Raw genomic sequence first — 19592 nt, 5'->3', positions numbered from 1 at the left:
GAGATTAAAGGTGTGTGCCACCACCATCCAGCTATATTTATTTTTTAAATATTTGTTTACTTAGTAGTGTGCGTGTAAGTGGTTAGTTAGGTAGAGCATTGCTGTAGCACCCGTGTGGGGTCAGAGGGCAACCCTATGGAGCTGGCTTTCTCTGTACAGCTCTAAGCAGGTCCCAGAAATCAAACTCAAGTCATCAGACATATATGGCAAGTGCTTTTTACTCACCGAACCACCCTGCCGATACTGGACTTCTTATGAGTTTCTTCCCCTGAAGACCGCAGATTAAAGATGGACTTTATTCAGTTTGCTTTCCCTTCAGTGCTTGCTTCCTTAAAAGTTTCTAGAATCATCCTGACTGGGTGGATGAGATGGCTTAGTGGGCCAAAGTGTTTGGTGGGCAAACCAGGTGATCTGAGTTCAATCCATTAACCTGTAATAGAAGGAGAGAGAATTGACTCCCAAAGACCTCCACAGGTGCCATGGCATGCATGCTCACACAGACATAGGCACACAGTAATAATGTAAATAAAAAAAACCGCATCCTAGCCAAATGGTGGTGGTGCATGTCTTTAATCCCAGCACTCAGGAGGCAGAGGCAATCAGACCTCTGTGAGTTTGAGGCCAGCCTGGTCTATAAAGCGAGTTCCAGGACAGCTAGGACTGTTACACAGAGAAACCCTGTCTCAAGAAACCAAACCAACCAACCAATAAACAAACAAACAAACACATCCTGACCCTCAGTTTCCAAGAATCAAACAATGCCATCATAACATTTTAAAAAGAACCCTAAGCCAGGCAAGATAGCTGACATCTGTAATTCTGGGCTAAATAAAGGGTTCCAGTCCAGCCTGGGTTTTATAGAGAGACCTTGTGGAAAAGAGAGAGAAGGGAAGGGAGGGAGAGGATGAAAGCGGGAGAGGGAGTCAAACCTTACTGGGCATAGTGGGACACCCCCAGCACTCAAAAAGCTGAGGCAGAAAGAGCACAAGTTCCAGGCCAGCCTAGACTGCACGGAGAGACCCTGACTCAGTAAATAAAAGAGAGCCAGTCAGAAAAGCAAAGCAGAGTTGACTGGGGAAACTGTCCAAACTAGGTCTTTGACTGTCACAGGAAGGACTAGGGCCACCATCTAGCAAGACCTTCGTTGTCTGCAAACCAAATATCTGCAAAGGCTCAACTTCAAATCCTGACGACATCATTTGTGAGGGACTCAAGACTGAGGACTTCTGTTGGCAGGCACAGTTCGTCCCTGCTGAGGAATTCCAAGTTCAAGGTGAAGCAGTCCCAGACGTTCAGGAAAACACACAGACTCCAGCTGCACAGGAGGCACGAGGAGAGGGAGGGGTTGATGGGGCCGAAGTGTGAGTTACAGAGAGAGAACTGGCCGTGTCACAAGCGGAAGGGTGCGGGTTAATAATGTACGTGCCGGGCTGATGCTAGCAATAACCATCCGAAAACGAGGACCTAATTATTTACCAGTGTTTCAAAGGGGAGCTGACGCTGAAGTCTGTGTTCCTTCTATTATTGATGAAGCTGTGGCTCCTGGCTGAGCAAAAACAAAAGTGGAGAGGGATATAAACCTGATAAAAAAGAGAATGTGCTCCAGAGAAGCTATTTGGAGGGACCGAGAAGGGCGGGTCCTGCTATGCCAGCCGTTTAACCATCACTAGAAAGGCCCTTGAAGAGTTCCAGACAGGTGTGTTTGTTTAGCGCGGCTGCCCTAACAATGCACCACATACTTGGTGGTGTGGAACACAGTGCCTGCCTCATCCCCGTTCTAATGGCTAGAGAGTCATGTCTGCTGGTCCTTGCTTCCTTTAAAGCTCTTGCCTCTCCATTTGGCTGTGGTTTCCCCAAGTTTGCGGCTGTCTCTCTCCTGTTTCGTGTGTTCCTGTGTCCTGTGTAGACACTTGCCATCGGGTGGAGGTTCCTCTCAGACAATCCAGGACAGTCTCAAGACCCTTCATGTCCGCAAAGAGCTCTCTCCCAAATATGGTTATATTCCCAGGTTCTGGGGTTGGGATATGCAGATACCTTTTGAGGGTCACCCTTCAACCCAACTCCAGTGAACATACAACTTTGTAAGCTGCCATTCTGCCTGGCTCTGCTTTATTATTTACAAACTATACTGGGAACCTGCAGTCAGGATGTTGCTTTCCTGGTCCTTGGGTATTAGGAGAGCTTCCTTTCTGGTACAGGTTCTGAGAGGGGTCAGAAAGCTGCTGTCTAGGGGCTAATAGTCCCCGCCAGAGGACAAGGTCTGAGGGAGGCTGAAGGGGAAGAGCTGTGTGGGGCTTTGAAAGGTCTGACTGAGGAGAGTAGCTGCTGGGGGTGGGGGTGAGGGAGGGGATGGTTATGCTGATATCAACTGAGACATAGTTCCCGGTGGTCCGCGCTGGATGCTTTCCCCATCCTCAGCATGCAGGGACTATTGTCAGTCCAGAATCTTGCAACAGTAGTCAGTGGGGGAAAGAACTGTGTCTTATCCTGGCTCGGCCCCCTCTACACCATGTACAACATGCAGGTGCACACAAAGTGGGGTACACTGATGATGAGATGCATTTCAGGGGTACAGATGGCTTTAGAGAACATGAGCCCCATTGCTGGGTAGCATGGAGTGTCAGGGAACCCCCAGGCCTGAGGTCATCTCAATGAACAAGAAGCAGGAATAAGGTAGAAACGGGGAGCTTTTAAGATGGGGGGGCCTAAATGCAAGGGAGGCCAGGCTCCTCCTGCAGTGTCCCTCCTGCCCCCCAAGGTGTGGGAAAGCTGGAACTCGATTTCCTCAGGCAGAGAAGAGTAGGGAGCAGACACCTTCTGGCCTGCCCGCCCTTGTTTGTCTTGGCTGAGGGCTTCACAGAGCTTTTTGAAGCCGATACCATCAGTGCAAATCTGGAGGAATCAGGACATGGATCACAGATGCGGGAGCTGAAGGGGCCTCAGATGGGGAACTTGAGGTAGTCTTCCCTTAAGTGATGTGAATGCCAAGCCTGCTCGCTGCTCCATGTATGTGGCTCGGCCCAAGTCCCACAGAGGGGCAGGACCTGTGCTAAGCTCCCCAGGACATGCAAGTTCTCAAAGCCACCCAGCCCTGCATGCCTGGGGTGTGCCTCTGTGCTTTGGGACCCACACTGATCCTTCCAGTGTCCAGGGGCTCTGGCAACAACACGAGGCCTCCCTGGACTGTGCCCCACCCCTCCCAAGCCCATAATTCCTGATCTTGACTCAGTGCCAACCCCCCTACCACCCTCAGCTCAGCCTGGACACTCCCAGGTCCTGTTCCACACAGATGCCGGCGGGTCACGTGTCCCACAGCTGAAGGCCTCCCCCATCCGCCTCCGCCATCTGCTGAGGCCCCATAATTATTCCAAGGCTCCGTGCAGCCTCTCTTGGAGGGAAGAGCTCATGCAGCCTTGTAATGTAAGCCAGGCCTGAGGCCGCTCGGGCAGGGGGTCCCCAGCTGGGTAATGAACCTTTCGCTGAGGTGGCCTGGGCTGTCCGTCTGAACACCTCATGGACCACAACGTCTTCTCTGTATCACAATTCCTGCTCCCTGGATCCTTCCAGACACAGGGCCAGAGGGTTCCCTGGGACTGGCTTCCCACGAGGGACGGTGTTATGCCCTACCTAGAGCCTAGGCAGGGTGGAGCAGAGCAAGCTGCTGGTGGGTCTGTCTTTGCTAGCGTTGTCTTTCGAAAGGCGTGGGGCAGCTCCCACCCCCACCCCTCCTAAACCTGCTGAGTTGCCCTCATCTCCCCTTCCTGGAGCCTGGGCCCCACAAAGGGAGGGCCTTGGCCGAGGAGGCCAGCGCTGTGGGCCAGGGCCTCTGTGAGGGGTGTAGAAAACTGCCTTCTTTCCTCTTATAGACGGCTGCTCAGTCTCAAGCCCTACTCAGTGTCATCCTGAGGCACAAACCCCAAGCCCAGCCCCTCTCTCCTACCCCTCAGCAGGGTGAGGACCCCAATCCCATATTCCCTGGGCTCATCATCATCCTTTTGAAATGCTTGTTTCTTGGTGCAAACTGAACATACCATTGTAGATGTCTGCAAAGCACATAGTAGGCACTTTAAGAACCACTTGAGGAGAGAGATGGGATAGGGAAAGAGGGGACAGACATGATGAGAGGTAAGAGGCCTGGCTTGTGGATGAGGGTTGTGTCTGTGAGGCTCCTCCGGGCCTTTGGGTGGTCTGCGGCTCTGCTGCTGAGGGGTAAGGTGGGGCTGGCTAATTTGGGTAATGGTGTCACTATTGTGTTGTCCTGTCATGACCCCACTTGCTCAGGAAACTCAGGGTGAACCTGAGGTCAAGGGTCACCTAGAGTTCACTGACAGAGCAGGTCCCGAGTTCACCCTGAAGGGTGATAAGGGTATAGCTGTCTGTGGAAGAGGCTCTTGAAGACAGGCCAGTGCCCAGCAGGCAACTCCTGCCTCTCACCCTCAGTGGTTGAGACACCCAGAGGCCGGGCCTCTGCCTAGCAGCTCAGCCCAACATCTACTCGCAGTGAGGATCTTGGGGCCCAGTGGAACTTGGTGGCGGGAACCTCCTTCCCTGGGTGTGAGGGAGTCACAGAGGGACTCAGGGTGGTGGGGCACGCACTATAAGAGTGAACTTGAGAATTTCGTGGTTCCCCAGGACGACTTGGCAGGCCCAGCCTGCCTTTCCTGTTGAGCTTCCTCTCTTGAACAGGGGTCTCCTGGGGCTGCAAGGAGGGTCGCCAGTGAAAAAATGGGTGAGAGGGTGTGCAAATGTCTCTCCCGTTCCTCTCCTCTCCCCCAGATCCCACTCATGGCCTCGGCAGACCCATCAGGCACCCAGCATCCTCCTTCCAAACGCGCGTCCTGGTATGATGGCTTGTGACACTCTCTCCTCTAAGTGCTGGGCAGAAAGCTGCCACTGTCTGTTTCCTTTTGTGGTGTCGGGAAGCTGAGCAAGCCGCAGCCAGGGCAGGGCTGTGTGGCGGCTCCTGCTTTGAGCAGCAGGGACACGGCTTCTGACATTACAGGGATTTCAAAGCAGCCGGCCTCTCCTGCTGTCTGGCTGCCTTACTGGCATGGGCCTCCTCGGAGGGAGGTTTGTTCTGATAGCTTGATAGAGACCTGACACCCCTCGCTAGCCCTTCAGCAGAGAAGACGGATCTTAGACCCTTGCAATGGGAAGGAGTTGGCTCAGAACGGGAGAAGCCAGTACTTCAACCTAGGAAGAGGAGGAACCTTTAGGTGATCTTGCAGGTGGTTGTTCAAGTTTATCAAGAGAGCAGCCGAGGGCCTCGGGTCCCCCTTCCAGCCACTTCCCTGCTTAAGCACTGCAGCCCAGTCTGCTCCCCAATCCCTGTTGGCTTATCCTCACAAAGGTACCTCCCTATCACTCCGAGCATCACTCCGAGATACCCTCAAGCTCTTGAGACAGAGATTGCTTCTAACCTCCCGGTCAACTTAACGTCTCTCTTCCCGGGCCTCCCCACAAATATAACCCTTGATTTTCGAAAACCTCTTGACCGTTCTGTAAAAAAACAGATTTTAGGCTGTACCTTGACAGCCGTTCCGGCAGATGGGTGGGGGAGGGGTGGCTTTAAAAGGCCCTGCCCACACCCAACAAGCTGCCGCCCTGGCCTCCTATGTTAAGGGAGCTGTGTGACACAGGGGGAGTTGCTTAGCTTCACTGTGCATCCCTTGCCTGAGTCCAAACCGGACGTACAGTTTGCAGCAAGGATTAAGATGAACTGACGCCCTAGAGAGTCTGGAGTGGGTAAGGAGTGATTGGCACAGTTGGTGCTTCCGAGGACCCTGGGCAGATTCCACCAGAAGCCTGGAACCCCATGTCCATAATACCTGGCACCCAAGGGCTCACCAAGCAGGGACCACTGTGGCCACTGGGTGAGGGCAGCTCGGTGGTGGTGTAGTGGAGTCCGGGGACACTGTGACTGCACCGGTTTCTTGGACTCCACAAGTGTGTAGAGAGAGGAGCGAGGAATGTGAATCCGTCCCAGCAGCCCAGGGGAGCCAGACCATATCTGGTATGTCTCTCTGGAATGGTTTTGGGGGAATTCACCGAAGTTGGAACTTAAGACGTGGACTGCTGGTAACCCTGTAACACAGGGATGCGGGTGCTGCCCGCGTGCATACCCCCCCACAAGGGGACCTGGTGCCCTGGGTGGGAGTCAGCTTACGCAGCGCAGCGCTGGCTGCTTGGCCCGCCCTTGAATGGCCGTGAACTTGTTTTTCCACGTCATTTGCTCTCAAATGTACTCTCGAGCCGGGCGATGCTAACAGAGCGGCTCAGGTCCCTCCTCGTAACAAGCGATTGTGTGTTCTTTAGAGGTGGCTGAGAGGAGGAGGGGGCCTGGCCCCAAGGAGGTGGGGAAAGGGAAACAAACCTGCCTCACAGTGAGCGTGCGTGTCCTGGGGCCAGCTCCCCTCAAAGCACATGCCATTTCTGTCCCTGGAAAGGGTTAAAGGCCTCCTGGAGTCAAGAACAAGCAGGTGTCCCACCGTGCCAGAGACCGCTGCCTAAACTGCTTCCAGCTTTCCCCCCTTCTGCAACCCGTCTGTGATCAGCCACGGGACAGAGGCGCCAGCAGCCTGCCTCTGACAGACATCAGGTTAGCTCGCTCCCACTCGGGTGGTGCGCCCAGGATATAAATCCAGGCTCGAGCCCCTGCCGTGTTCCTCTCCCTGCGCACCCGGGGTTGGGGGGGGTGGGGGGGGGACCGGAGTTTCCTTCCAAAGACCTTTCTTTTATCTGAAGCCTCACAGCCCAGCAGGCTGCACTTGGTGGAAGCAGCCACAGCAGCTGAAGCCAGCAAGCAGCCTCAGCAAGGAGACTTGCTGGGGTGAAGAGGGCAGGTGTGCCAGCCCCTGGAGAAGAAGGGCCCTGGTGGGCCTCAGCCCTTGGTGTCATCACAGGAAAGCCCTGTGGCCACTGCAGACCGCACCATGAGGGTCCCAGGGTGTCATCCGTTCTGGTTCCACTGGGGGCTGCTGTTGCTGCTGCTCCTGGGGGCACCCCTTCGAGGCTTAACATTGCCACCCATCCGCTACTCCCATGCGGGCATCTGCCCCAACGACATGAACCCCAACCTTTGGGTGGATGCCCAGAGCACCTGCAAGCGAGAGTGTGAAACTGACCAGGTGAGTGGGACTCCTTTAGCCTGAGATGGACCATTAAGTGGGTCTGTGATGGTGTGGGAGCTTTGGGGTGGGGATGACTCAGGAGGGCCTCCAGGAACATGAAGGAACGCAGACAGACCCTGCCCACCTGAAGACAAACGGGGGGGGGGGGTTGATGTCTGCCTATATCCTGCTGAGACCTGAAAGAGGGCGTGGTATCCAAACCACCTTGGAGCATCCCTCTTTGTGTTCGTTGAGGGCTTCTGTGGGCCAGAGTGGCACTGGGCACATGCCGTGTATTGGGATAACATAACAGCGTGGTAGATGAGGAGCAAACCACTCACAGGTGAGAGAGGTGCCGTAGCCAGGGAGGGACATGTTGGCTTGGAAGCCTACCTGACGCTGTGTCTGCAGCTCGTTATACCCGGTTTCTAGGCCCTTTCCCGGGTTGGAACTCGGCCACACAGCGGTGAGGCTGCTGAGCAGTTTGAGTGGGAGCTAGTCTGTGCAAATACTCTAAGTGTCCTGGGAAGAAAACTAACTGAGTTCCCACCTGTTGGGCTCTTCAGTGCTCCCATCTGCTCCTCCCTCGTGGACACTGCCATAGGCAAGGCCACTCCCAGATGATTCTTCCCTGGCTACCCGGTGGGTTCTTCCAAGGGCCGTCTTTGTCCAGTCCTGCTGGAAGAAAAGTCCATAGGTTTACCACAGTACCCGTGCCTACTAACCCATGCCTGCCCTCAGTGTGGCCACTTCCAGCCTGGTCATCTCTGAGGGTGGCTCATAGTCTCCCAGGGCTTTGGGTCTAATGGAGGCATCACTGAAGAACATGGGAGGTCCCAGTGCTGCTGAAAGTAGCTGTTCACACTGGGAAGGCATGGGGTTTCCATGGAGAGAGTGGATTCTGCCTCATTCTCCCCGGGGGACCATTCTCAGGCTTCTCAAGACAGGTGTAGACATTGGTGGTGCTGAGGAAGAAGGACCAGGGAAAGTTGACAATTCTGCCACCCAGAGAGCTCACACTATCAGATGACTACGTTCAGAGAAACTTTTCACTGATGCTGGTTAGCCTGGAATCAGGTGGCACTTAGGGACAGTGGAACTCTGGCTGACTTTGTCTGCTGTCTGGAGAAGGCACCGGAGTGCAGCTAAGGATCCAGGTAGCCCATGGGGACACTGTAAGTCTTTAAATGAAAGTATTCTAAATATCCCCTCCAGGGTTCCTTCACTAGGTCCCCAAGGGTTCTGGTTCTGAAGTGTCCAGCCATTCCTGGACCTCTGGGTCCTGAGGGAGCCGCCTACCCACATTGGAACAGAATAGCCCTCAGGCCAAGAAACAGGCTTTCCTGGTCACCAGTTTGCTCTGTCCCTGTCCACCCCCCACCCCTATGCCAAACAAGGGCTGCCAAACAAAGTCTTTATTCTAAGCCCAAAGGGGAAAAACAGTAGAGAAGTCAAGCAGCGGCTCCACACAGCCGGGTGGGGCTGTCCCCCCCTCTTAGCTCGTGTGGAATGTCAAAAGGGCTGGAATCAAAGTGGGAAGGACAAGGGGCCAGGGTGGTGGGGACTGCTTCACACAGCCACTACCTGGTGGAGGATTAGCGGCCCAGCCAGCCGCCCAGCTGCACGGTGTGACATTGTGCAACGCGCCACATGCAACCGCGTTTGTGTCAGCTCTAGTGGCATGTGCTAATTTTGAAGAATTAAAGTAAAGCCTTCCATGGCTCCACAGAAGTCAGAGGGAGATTACAGACTAGCAAGGCTTTGCTCGTACCACACAGGGGGACTGTTTTTTTTTTTTTTTTTTTCTGGTCACCAGGGTTCTCTGACATCCCGGATTCAGTGTGTGTTGCGGGGGGGGGGGGGTCTTCTAGATAGTTGTAGCTAGCCTTGAACATGGGCCCAGATGTGACCTCTTCACGTTAGCCAACACATCCTTCCCCCAGTGGGTAAAAGAGAAAAAGTCAGCCTCACGCTGTAAGCCTTCATCTGGGTAACCATATGGTGTTCCATTTCAGGATCCCACTTAAGAGAGCCTGCAGCCCTTTTCTGCCACCTCTCATCTCTGTGGCTTGAGTGTAGTCTCTCTGCCTCTCTATGTTCTCATTTTGAAAATGACAGTGGGCACATATATACCCTTTCAGAGGTCTGTGGTGCATCCCTTCCCACACTCCCAGCTCTGTGATCTTGGGCGAGTTGTTTAACCTCTCGGTGCTTCAGATTCTGTTCAAGGTGGGAATAGTGGTTGTACCCCCTTGGGCCTGGAAGAGAGTGGTAAAACTGAAGGATGGGCAGGAGCCGGACAGACAGTAGGTGCTGAGTCTACAGGGGTTCTTATCGACGTTAAGTGCTTTGTGAAGACACTTGTGCGTGTGCACATGCACACACACACACACACACACACACACACGAGTCCTCATGTCCCAGCCTTTTGGGGGGGGAGGGTTGATGTGAGACTCTGTTCTTGCTTCCTTGCTGTTCAAAACTCTGTGACTCTTTCAGGAGTGTGAGACCTATGAGAAGTGCTGCCCCAACGTGTGTGGAACCAAGAGCTGCGTGGCAGCCCGCTACATGGACGTGAAAGGTAAGAAGGGCCCTGTGGGCATGCCCAAGGAGGCCACGTGTGACCACTTCATGTGCCTGCAGCAGGGCTCGGAGTGTGACATCTGGGACGGGCAGCCCGTGTGCAAGTGCAAAGACCGCTGTGAGAAGGAGCCCAGCTTCACCTGTGCCTCCGACGGCCTCACCTACTACAACCGCTGCTACATGGATGCCGAGGCCTGCTCCAAGGGCATCTCCCTGGCTGTGGTCACCTGCCGCTACCACTTCACCTGGCCCAACACCAGCCCTCCACCGCCTGAGACCACTGCCCATCCTACCACGGCCTCTCCAGAGACTCTGGGGATGGACATGGCAGCCCCAGCCCTGCTCAACCATCCTGTCCATCAGTCGGTCACTGTGGGCGAGACTGTGAGCTTCCTCTGTGATGTGGTGGGCCGGCCGCGGCCCGAGCTCACTTGGGAGAAACAACTGGAGGACAGAGAGAATGTGGTCATGAGGCCTAACCACGTCCGTGGCAATGTGGTGGTCACCAACATCGCCCAGCTGGTCATCTACAACGCCCAGCTCCAAGATGCCGGCATCTACACCTGTACAGCTCAGAATGCTGCTGGCGTCCTCAGGGCTGACTTCCCGTTGTCAGTGGTCAGAGGCGGCCAGGCAAGGGCCACCTCAGAGAGCAGTCTCAATGGCACGGCTTTCCCAGCAACCGAGTGTCTAAAGCCTCCGGACAGTGAGGACTGTGGAGAGGAGCAGACACGCTGGCACTTCGACGCCCAGGCTAACAACTGCCTCACTTTTACTTTTGGCCACTGCCATCGCAATCTCAACCACTTTGAGACCTATGAGGCCTGCATGCTGGCTTGCATGAGTGGGCCTCTGGCCACGTGCAGCCTGCCCGCCCTGCAGGGGCCCTGCAAAGCCTACGTACCTCGCTGGGCCTACAACAGCCAGACGGGCTTATGCCAGTCCTTCGTCTACGGCGGCTGCGAGGGCAACGGCAACAACTTCGAAAGCCGTGAGGCCTGCGAGGAGTCGTGTCCGTTCCCACGGGGCAACCAGCACTGCCGGGCCTGCAAGCCACGGCAGAAACTCGTCACCAGCTTCTGCCGAAGTGATTTTGTCATCCTGGGCAGGGTCTCGGAGCTGACTGAGGAGCCCGACTCGGGCCGCGCCCTGGTGACCGTGGATGAGGTCCTAAAAGATGAGAAGATGGGCCTCAAGTTTCTGGGCCGGGAGCCGCTGGAAGTCACGCTGCTTCACGTAGACTGGGCCTGCCCTTGCCCCAACGTGACAGTGGGTGAGACCCCGCTCATCATCATGGGGGAGGTGGAGAATGGCATGGCCATTCTGAGAACCGACAGTTTCGTGGGCGCGTCGAGCACACGGCGGGTCAGGAAGCTTCGTGAGGTCGTGCACAAGAAAACCTGCGACGTCCTGAAGGATTTCCTGGGCTTGCGCTGAGTCTGGCCCGTCTACCCTGACCCTTCTCCACCCACCCACCCCCTGCCCTCAGTCAGCCAATGGGGGAGATCAGGTTAGGCAACCGTGGCCAGCGGAGCAAGCTCAGCTAGCATGTGGGAAGAAATCCACCATAGGTCTTAAAAAACGATCTCTAGTCTTTGGGTTCGACAGAAGGTCCATATTTTTTTTAGCTGGGAGAGAGGTTGGCTGGGGAAGAAAAGACACGTGTAAGTTATTTCCCATGAGCGGGCCCTTGAAGTGGTCTCACCCACCTTTGCTGACCCATGTCCCTCTGGCCAGTCTCCTAGCCAGGGTCAGAGAGGGCATCTACACTGTTAAAAGGTTTAGCTTGCATAGGGGGTGTATGGGGAGAGAGCAGAGAGTTCAAGGGTTGCTTAAGACGACTTCCCCACTGCCTGCTGCATTACTGTAATCAGAGACCGCCTCCCATTAAGGGTTATGAACCATTGGAAGCCACTGTCCAACCCAGGATATAACTTTATCGTAATGGAGGCCGCAGGAATGGCTGCCTTTGATGGAGTCAGTTTGTGTCCCTGAGGTCACCACACCAGCCAAAGCCCTGTTTTCCCTCCTCAGTTGCACTGGTTTGTTGGGTTGCTTCTGTTCCTTTCAGCTCAGTTCAGTGGGCACTTCCTGGGTGCCAGGTGCTAGGACCATAGAGAGTGGCCCTGCTCCCCTGGCAGAGCCAAACCCGCCAAGTCCTCATCCCCCAGGAGCCAGTGGGTGATTGGCAGCAGTCAGCCACTACCATCTGATGGACGGTATGCTTTTATAGACCATGGACTTCCTTGGAGAAGTCCCAGGATCTGTTTTGGTAGCAAGGGAAATAAGGAAGACAAAAGGCAGGAGGGGCAGGGGACAGGCCAGGAATCAGAGCTGAGGCGGGCCCAGGGAGAAGGAATATTGCTCGATGCTGCCATCTGGTGGTGAATTTGGATGTCTACAGGCATCAGGAGGGAGGGACTATCTAGGCGGGGGTCTGGGAGGAGCCTTTGGAGATGGCAGCTCTGAGATCGCTTGCTTCTCCTGGTCCCAGGCACACAGGCACTGGGTAGAGGATTTGGAACCCCTCGGTCATCTCTGCATCTCTCCTGTTCCCTCTTCAGCCCTTCATTCTGTCCACATCCCTCCAAAGGAGTCATTGTGGGATGCCCTAATGTCTTTTTCAAATATAAGGAGGGCGATACTAAATAAAAATTCATAGTGATATTGTTCTACATGCATGGCTCTTTTGAGAAGGCAAGAAAGGGCCGGCAATCACATCATTGGTCCTGGTGACCTTTTAGGAGGGAAGTCTGGTCGACGGGACCATATTTGGGTGGTGGGGGGGACACTGTAGATTTTCAGGTCCCCTATGAGGCTCTTTAACTGTGGTGCTCAGTGGAATAAGCAGGAGGAAACAGAGACAAGAAGGCAGAGTGACTTGTTCATAGTGAGAGGAAGAGAGTCCCAGGGCCCTGATGTACGGTCTAAGTGCTCCGTAGAGGACGGTGGGGCAGCAGGGCCATAGACCCTGCCTCTGATGCTGCGGAGTCTAAGTGAGAAGGTGGGAGAGGCAAGAGCAGGGGAGGCCGCTGCTCAGTTGTGACTTCTAGACTTCAGGATGAGGCTGGTGTCCAGTGTCCTCGGGGAGCCTGCTGCGTTCTGATGATGCTGGCGCTGGCAGCGGTGCGTCTGGCCCCAGGGAGACTTACTGCAAGTGTCTGGAACCCATAGCCTCTCTGACCCTCAAAAGAGGCACCTCTCTCCTGCAGTTCCCTGTGCGTCCCAGAAGGGATCCAGGCCAGGTCCAGCCCAGCCTAGAAGAGCCATTTTCACCTACAGCGAAGGTTTTAAGAGAGGGCAAGGAGCTTTTATTTCCTAAGAGAAGAGAGGGCGGGGCTGAGGACTCCACGCCATCACTGAAGGACACTGAGCAAGAAACTTAACCATCAGGATGGCATGAGTGATGGTCATTTTCCAGCCTGGTCAGGTGTCCAGGGAGGGACTGTCATCTCACTCTGTGCTTAGAGGCCTGAGGGCATTGGCTGAACCTGCTCTCATGCCACAATGTCCAACAAATAGACTCAGAGCCCAAAGGGCAGGTGCCCAGTGCCCAGCCACACCTGCTGGGTGCCACTGTAGTTCACCTATAACAACAGGAGTCTAAACCTCACGGTTAGGCCCAGCTTGTTGTTCTGCTCCCACGGTAGAGACAGAAGTTCGGGGTTCTGCCCATAGTGCTAGGCCGACAGAACAGAAACCACCTAGCCCACGAGACCAGGCTCACCAAGATCTGATTCCAGCCTCTGCCACCAACCTGCTCCCTCTGAACCCCTTCATTCCTAGCCCCAGAGAGTAGTAAGAACACGGGGGAGGGGGACATCATGTTCCCGGTTTGTTGTTACTGTGTGTGCTACCCTGCAGCTGGCTTTATGGGATTCAAACTCAGGCCCTCATGCTTATGAGGCCGGCGCTTTGGCACTGAGCCGTCTCTTCAGTCCTGGATTTGTTTGGTGTTTTTTTAGACAGAGTCTCTCAGTATAGCTCAAACTCACCTCAGATCTGCCTCAAACTCATGACTCTCCTGCCGCAGACTATCCGGTGCTGAGATTACAGGCATGTCATAGGGAGACCTGGGATTCAACCAATCACCTCTGTGAGGCTTCAGCCTGGCGTGGAGTGTCCCTTCTCCCCGGTAAAGCTCCCTGGACAAGGATGGGCCGCAGGACCTAACACCTCCCATCATCGTCTGGGCCTTGGTCGATGCCTGTTCTCACAGAGGGCATCTGAAATGAGCCCCTCAGAAGGACTGATTTGGGGGCTCAGAAGCTATGAGTCCTGAGGGGATGGGTGGTTGAGAGACTATGGCAATCTCTGACCTGCTGTGTGAGATAGATTTCTCTCTCTTGAAATGCTGCTTTGTCTTTTCCTCTCTGCTGGCCTTACGCAATGGCCGGCAGTGAGCAGGTTCTCAAGCTGACCTGAGTTTGCAGGGCAGAGGGTACCAGGCAACCTGTGAAGGTCAACCTGGCTCCTCAATCCTGCTCCAGGACACAAAGAACGGAAGGCCACCCAGCAAGGCCTGTCAGGCTTCCCGTTGTGGTGGCTCTCCTTCCCACTGGCCGGCTCTCCAAGCCTTTTCTTCCCTTCCAATCTATTCAGGCTTGGCTGACACTAGACCAGAATTGTCTCCGCCACCCTTTAGCCAGGCACTGTGGCTTTGTTTACCCTCCTCCCTCCCTCTTCCTGAACCCCAGCCTCCTGGGACACTCTGCTCCATTGTCTGGCCAGCTGTTCCCTGGTCTGATGTCACCCTCTGGACAGTGGCGCCAGAAAGTCACCCAAGTGTTAGGACAAAAAAAACCAATTAGGGAAAGGGGACAGTGGTAACACAGCCTCGTGGCTGTTTCTGTCGGCTATGATCCCCAACTGCCCCATGGTGATAATGTGGGGCCAACAGAGTTCACTTTGTGGCAGTACCAACACCTTCTCCTGTGGTCTGTGCTGAGCTGGCATGAGGCGCAGTGCTGTTTCGTAGGTGGGAAGAATAAGACAAGAGTAATGAGAATTTTCTTAGCTGTGCGCCAAAGGACTGGGCTACAATTCCAGCACTCGGGAGCCAGAGGCAGGAGGAGTTCAAATTCAAAGCCAGATTTGACTTCTCAAAAAGGTAAAACAACAACAACAACAACCAACCAACCAAAGAAAGAAAAAGAGACTAGGGGGATGGCGCAGTACAAGCATGAAGACACGAGTTCGGATCCCTAGAATCTATATAAGAGGCCGGGGGAGGTAAATTTAGGAGAAAACGGGGCGCTTGCCCGGTCAGTCAGGTAGACTGGATGTGTGAGTGCCAGGTTCAGTGAGAAGTCTTGTTCCAAAAATACAAAGGCAGAGAGATGGTTCAGAGAGTAAAAGGGTCTGTTGCCGTGCCTGAGTGCAATCCTTATGTGTCACAGGGCAGAAAGAACCTTTTCCCACAAGTTACACACACACACACACACACACACACACACACACACACACACACACGCTGCGGCAATACTCACCCCACATACACACAATAAATAAATATGTAAAAAATAAGCACATAAATAAGTAATAATAAAATAAGCTGGGGACTGACAGAGGAAGACACCTGACGCCAACCTCCGGCCTCCACACGGGCAGGCACTGGCAACCCTACCTGCATGCACACACGGGTACATGTGCACACACAAGAAACTTTCCCAGGATCACACAGCTGCCAAACGGCAAAGCCAAGGGTTGTGCAGTGCTAGGGAGAACTCTGAATGCTTGTTACGCTGTTTCTAGTGTACACACACACACACACACACACACAGAGGCATGCACGCAGGCACACACACAGGCACACATGCAGGCACGCACGCAGGCACGCACGCAGGCACACGCACATACACCCTGCCCTGCCTGGATGGGCAGTGAGGAGTGCAATCTTGAACCCAGATGCCCCCGCAGACCGTGCCTCCAGCCAGTCATTCGCAGGCGCATCACCCCAGAGCTGTTTACATCCTGGGCACGTGACCAGCTTCCATCACACATGACTGCAGTCATGGCCTAGATTCCTGAGCCAGACATTAGCCTCACACCGCCTCATCCTTCAGCAGGCAGCTCCTTGGGGGACGCCTCTGCTGTCCCTAGTCTGCTTCAGCCTCTTCTCCAAGCCTGGCCTCCCTCTACGCTGGTGCTGACCCAAATCAGAGTGATGACCAAGGGCTCCAGGAACACTGTGGCCCTGCTCAGGGCTCACAAGGGGGTTCGCTGGATGAACACAGGATCTGGGAGGAGGACCCTGTGGGGCTGCCACATTTTGTGATCACAAGGGTACACCTCTGGGGTACCATCCTGTGCACTTCCTCTTCTTATCCCACCTCCCCAAGGAGCCTGGGGCTCCCTTCTCCTCCACTCTAGGGAATGTATGAGTAACGCAGGCAGGACCATGGCAGGGCTCCTGGGTCCTATTCTTGGCGGTGCCCTCATTCTGGAATGTGCCCTGAGGTCAATGACATTGCTCTCCGTGTTAGGAGGAAAGAAGGCACCTCCCAAGGAAGAGTGTGGGCAGGCTGGCCGGTCCTCTCCTCTCACGTCTTAGGCTTCTCACTTCAAGGTCAGGTTGGAATGTCTGTGTTCACACCCCAAGTTAACGCAGGACAGGGAACCCTGCCACCCAGACTTCTAACAATAAGCTCATTTGTTTGAAGGGAATAACAGACTCTGTCCTGGCATGTACCAGTCCAGACTGGCCCAGAGGTGGGGCCTCTCCCTAGCACATCCCTGGGAAGGTACAGGGTACCCCAACACACCAATGCTATCTGCCCCTTCCAAGTCTTGAGGAAATTGCCAGCATCCTGGCAGGATGAAGCTGTAGCCATTTTGATTCTGTTTCCTGGTTTATGGAGAGTGACCTATGCGACTCTGTCAGCAAACAGCAGAAGATGGTGGCTGGTGGCTGTCTTGTGCCCTTTGTGGGTGACAGGCAGGAAGCAGGACCTTCCTGAGAGGGAGCAGCTACCACAGACAGGGACAGACACTTGAGTCCCCGTAATGCTGACTTTGTGTCCTTCGCATAGGCTGCCCGACTCAACCCTCACAGTCCCCTACAGTTCATTTTCATTGTCAGCTTGATTAGACGTGGAAGCACCCAGGAGACTCATCTCGGGGCCTATCTGGAGGGTGTTTCCAGAGAGATTTAACAGAGGAAGAAATACTCACCCCAAATGTGGGTGGCAACATCCCACGAGCTGGAATCCCAGACTAAACAAAAAAGGGGAAAGCGGCACAGTTGGCACAGCGCTGATCGGCAAGTCTGAGGACCTTAGTTTATTGTCCAGACTCCCCCCACCCCCCAAATCCAGGCATGATGATGTAAGCTTGGAATCCCAGCACTGAGGAGGTAAAGACGGCGGGATTCTTGGGGCTTGCTGGCCCTCTGGTCAGTCTGTCTCCCAAAGCCTAACGCCAGAGCTTGGCATCTGGCTTTCATATGCACACGGCATGCACATCATGTACTTACACACGCCACACACAAACGGGCACTGTGAGGAGGAGAAACCAGCTGAGCACCCATACTGATTTCCTTTTTTTTTTTTTTTTTTTTTTTGTTTTTTTTGAGACAGGGTTTCTCTGCGGTTTTGGAGCCTGTCCTGGAACTAGCTTTTGTAGACCAGGCTGGTCTCGAACTCAGAGATCCGCCTGCTTCTGCCTCCCGAGTGCTGGGATTAAAGGCAGGCGCCACCACCGCCCGGCCATACTGATTTTCCTTTTTTGCTTCCCCACTGTAGGCACCACGTGACCTGCCACCTTCCTCTCCCGCTGCGGCACCTTCCCTGCCTGGTGAACCATGTTCCTTCAAATCCTGAAGCCGATGGAGCCCTTTCTCCCTCACGTTGTTTTGTGTCTCAAGTCGCTTTAGTTGGGTATTTTTTCCACAGTAACGAGATGGAATAGCTAATCCCCCAGCCCTCTTTAAGCTGTCACTGCGTCATTACTTCGCCGTTCGCAGACCCCACGCTAACCCAGAGTCACCAGAAGGGAAAGGATAGAATGTTCCTTGGATTCGCCAGCCCAAGACCAGGACATCCAGGATATCAGTGAGCAGCTATTCAGTGGACGTACGGGTAAAGTAAGGTCCTCCATGCCTTCCCTTTACTCTACACATGCTCAGTTTGAGACACTAAATGTTAAAGGCAGCTTCCTTCAGGTCACAGGGTGAAGGAATGGAAGAGCTGGCCCTCAGACCTGGGTTGACCTGGTGTTAGCTTTTCTCTTTCCAATGTGCTATACATATTGGAGTCACTTTGCCTAGAGACTGAGGCCCTTGGGGGCTGGAGAGATGGCTCAGGGGTTAAGAGCACTGGCTGCTGAGATCCTGAGTTCAATTCCCAGCAACCACATGGTGGCTCACAGTCACCTAGAGTGAGATCTGGCGCCCTCTTCTGTCATAAGGGTGTATGTGCAGATAGGGCACTCATTAAATAATAAATCTTCAAAGGGAAAAAAAAACAATTTAGCATCATCATCTCATAAAACTTAAAGTAGTTCTATAGGAAAGATGTGCACAAAGGAACAATCAAAATAGTCAGAGACTGAGGCCCTCCGTGGCAACTCCGCTCTCCTAGCCTCAGAGTGGGGTGGGCAGAGGCTTGTGAGGCCATGTTCTGCAGGATACACGGTATGAATGAACCCAAGCTGGGCAGTGGTGGTGCACGCCTTTAGTCCCAGCACTCAGGAGGCAGAAGCAGGGGATCTCTGTGAGTTCGAGGCCAGCCTGGTCTACAGAGTGAGTTCCAGGACAGCCAGAGCTGTTACAAGAGAAACCCTGTCTCAAAAAACTAAACTAAACTAAACTAAAAGAAAAGAACGAACTCAAATGAAACACAGTTTAAAATGCAGTTCTTCGGTTGTATCAAGCACACCTCAACCCTGTGTTTTGGGTAAAACAGACAGAATCTTCCAGAGTGGTCTACCCAGCACAGCCCCGTCTTGTGCTAAAAAGCAGAATGAGTTTCTCTGGCAGAGGACTCACCAGGGGGTGAGAGGCATCGCCGATGCTCCTTCGTGCTATGCTTTCGTCCTGCCAAGGACACTAGGGGTTTCCATTCTTGGCCATTGCTGGTGTGTGGTCTCATGGTCTTACGGCCAACCGTACTATATGGCCTCTCTTACCACTCACACTGGAGATAGGCCCCGACTTCAGCCTTGGGATCCTCATATCTTTTCTCCCAGAAAGCTTACAGGCGGGCCTTCATGCAAATGAGGTACCTAAAAAGGAAGAAAAGTCAGTACACACACACACACACATACACACACACACGTATGTGTACACACACACACACACACAATGCTGTCGGGTGAAAGTGAATCTACCAAAGTGTGAGCTAATTGCAGCAGAGAGAGGCTGCTGATTGGTAGGAACTAGAGATTCAGCCCTTCCATGGCCTGACACGGTGTCGGAGACATGTGACAACTGGCACCTCCCAAATGGGCCGGTTCCTTGGCATACTCTCAGAGATACCCATGTCACGCTGTCATCTTGTTTCTCGTGGGGATGTCCTGACTAAAGGTCTAGGAATTGCTCTCTGTGTGGTCATTGCTATTGTAATTGTACTGTGTAAGTCTTTAAAGCGGGGCCAAGCCAGGCTTGGAGATACAGGCCTGTAATCACAGCTACTCATGAATCCAAAGCAGGGGAATCGTGTGTTCCAAGCCTGCCTCAGATGGAGTGAGTTTAAAGCCTGCTGGGACAGCTTAGTAAGATCCTGTCTCAATATAAAAAGGAAAAAGGGGGCCAACAAGGTGACTCAGCGGGAAAAGGTGTTTGCTAGCAGGCCTGATCTCCGGGCTCCACATGGCAGATGGGGAGAGATGGCGCACCTCACAGTGGTGCTCTGACTTCCACACAGGTTCTGTGACACACACGTGTCCCTTCCCAAACAGATC

The 19592-nt window shown here is 54.0% G+C and overlaps 1 protein-coding gene and 1 long non-coding RNA gene across 7 annotated transcripts in view; one reads left to right on the top strand and one right to left on the bottom strand.

Annotated features, from left to right (window-relative positions):
- Window positions 1–72: 72 nt before the first annotated feature.
- The window catches only part of LOC126510428 (uncharacterized), a 29657-nt gene continuing 10137 nt past the window's right edge, over window positions 73–19592 (bottom strand). Inside the window, exons 1-3 of one of the 4 annotated variants that reach the window (XR_007594389.1) lie at window positions 18679–19427; window positions 7660–7787; window positions 74–430 (exon numbers count right to left, since the gene is read on the bottom strand). This is a non-coding gene — a long non-coding RNA (uncharacterized lncRNA). Of the gene's footprint in view, window positions 431–7659; window positions 7788–18678; window positions 19428–19592 lie in introns of those variants that run through there. The other 3 variants (XR_007594387.1, XR_007594390.1, XR_007594388.1) reach the window with 3 other exon arrangements.
- Window positions 5610–12364, top strand: Wfikkn2 (WAP, follistatin/kazal, immunoglobulin, kunitz and netrin domain containing 2). 3 transcript variants are annotated; one of them, XM_050156986.1, is made up of 4 exons: window positions 5610–5745; window positions 6447–6598; window positions 6745–7127; window positions 9609–12364. In XM_050156986.1, exons 3-4 carry the CDS (start codon window positions 6933–6935, stop codon window positions 11127–11129), a joined length of 1716 nt encoding a protein of 571 aa, XP_050012943.1. In that variant the 5' UTR covers window positions 5610–5745; window positions 6447–6598; window positions 6745–6932; the 3' UTR covers window positions 11130–12364. The 3 variants fall into 3 exon arrangements, with proteins under 3 accessions (XP_050012943.1, XP_050012944.1, XP_050012942.1); XM_050156987.1 differs by lacking the exon at window positions 5610–5745 and adding an exon at window positions 6112–6353; XM_050156985.1 differs by lacking the exon at window positions 5610–5745 and having other exon boundaries at window positions 6112–6598.

This window comes from Alexandromys fortis, unplaced genomic scaffold (genome assembly GCF_014885135.2).
Source record: "Alexandromys fortis isolate MF-2015 unplaced genomic scaffold, M_Fortis_MF-2015_v1.1 scaffold_31, whole genome shotgun sequence".
In the NCBI taxonomy this organism is placed as follows: domain Eukaryota; kingdom Metazoa; phylum Chordata; class Mammalia; order Rodentia; family Cricetidae; genus Alexandromys; species Alexandromys fortis.
The sequence above is the reverse complement of the archived record's forward strand: the minus strand, read 5'-3'. Positions and strand labels throughout refer to the sequence as shown.

What these genes read in the sequence shown, in the direction of transcription:
- Wfikkn2 (XM_050156986.1), top strand. Translation starts at nt 6,933, where the DNA reads ATGAGGGTCCCAGGGTGTCATCCGTTCTGGTTCCACTGGGGGCTGCTG. An exon ending in GAGAGTGTGAAACTGACCAG is followed by an intron (nt 7,128 to 9,608) that starts GTGAGTGGGACT and finishes TGACTCTTTCAG; the next exon opens with GAGTGTGAGACCTATGAGAA.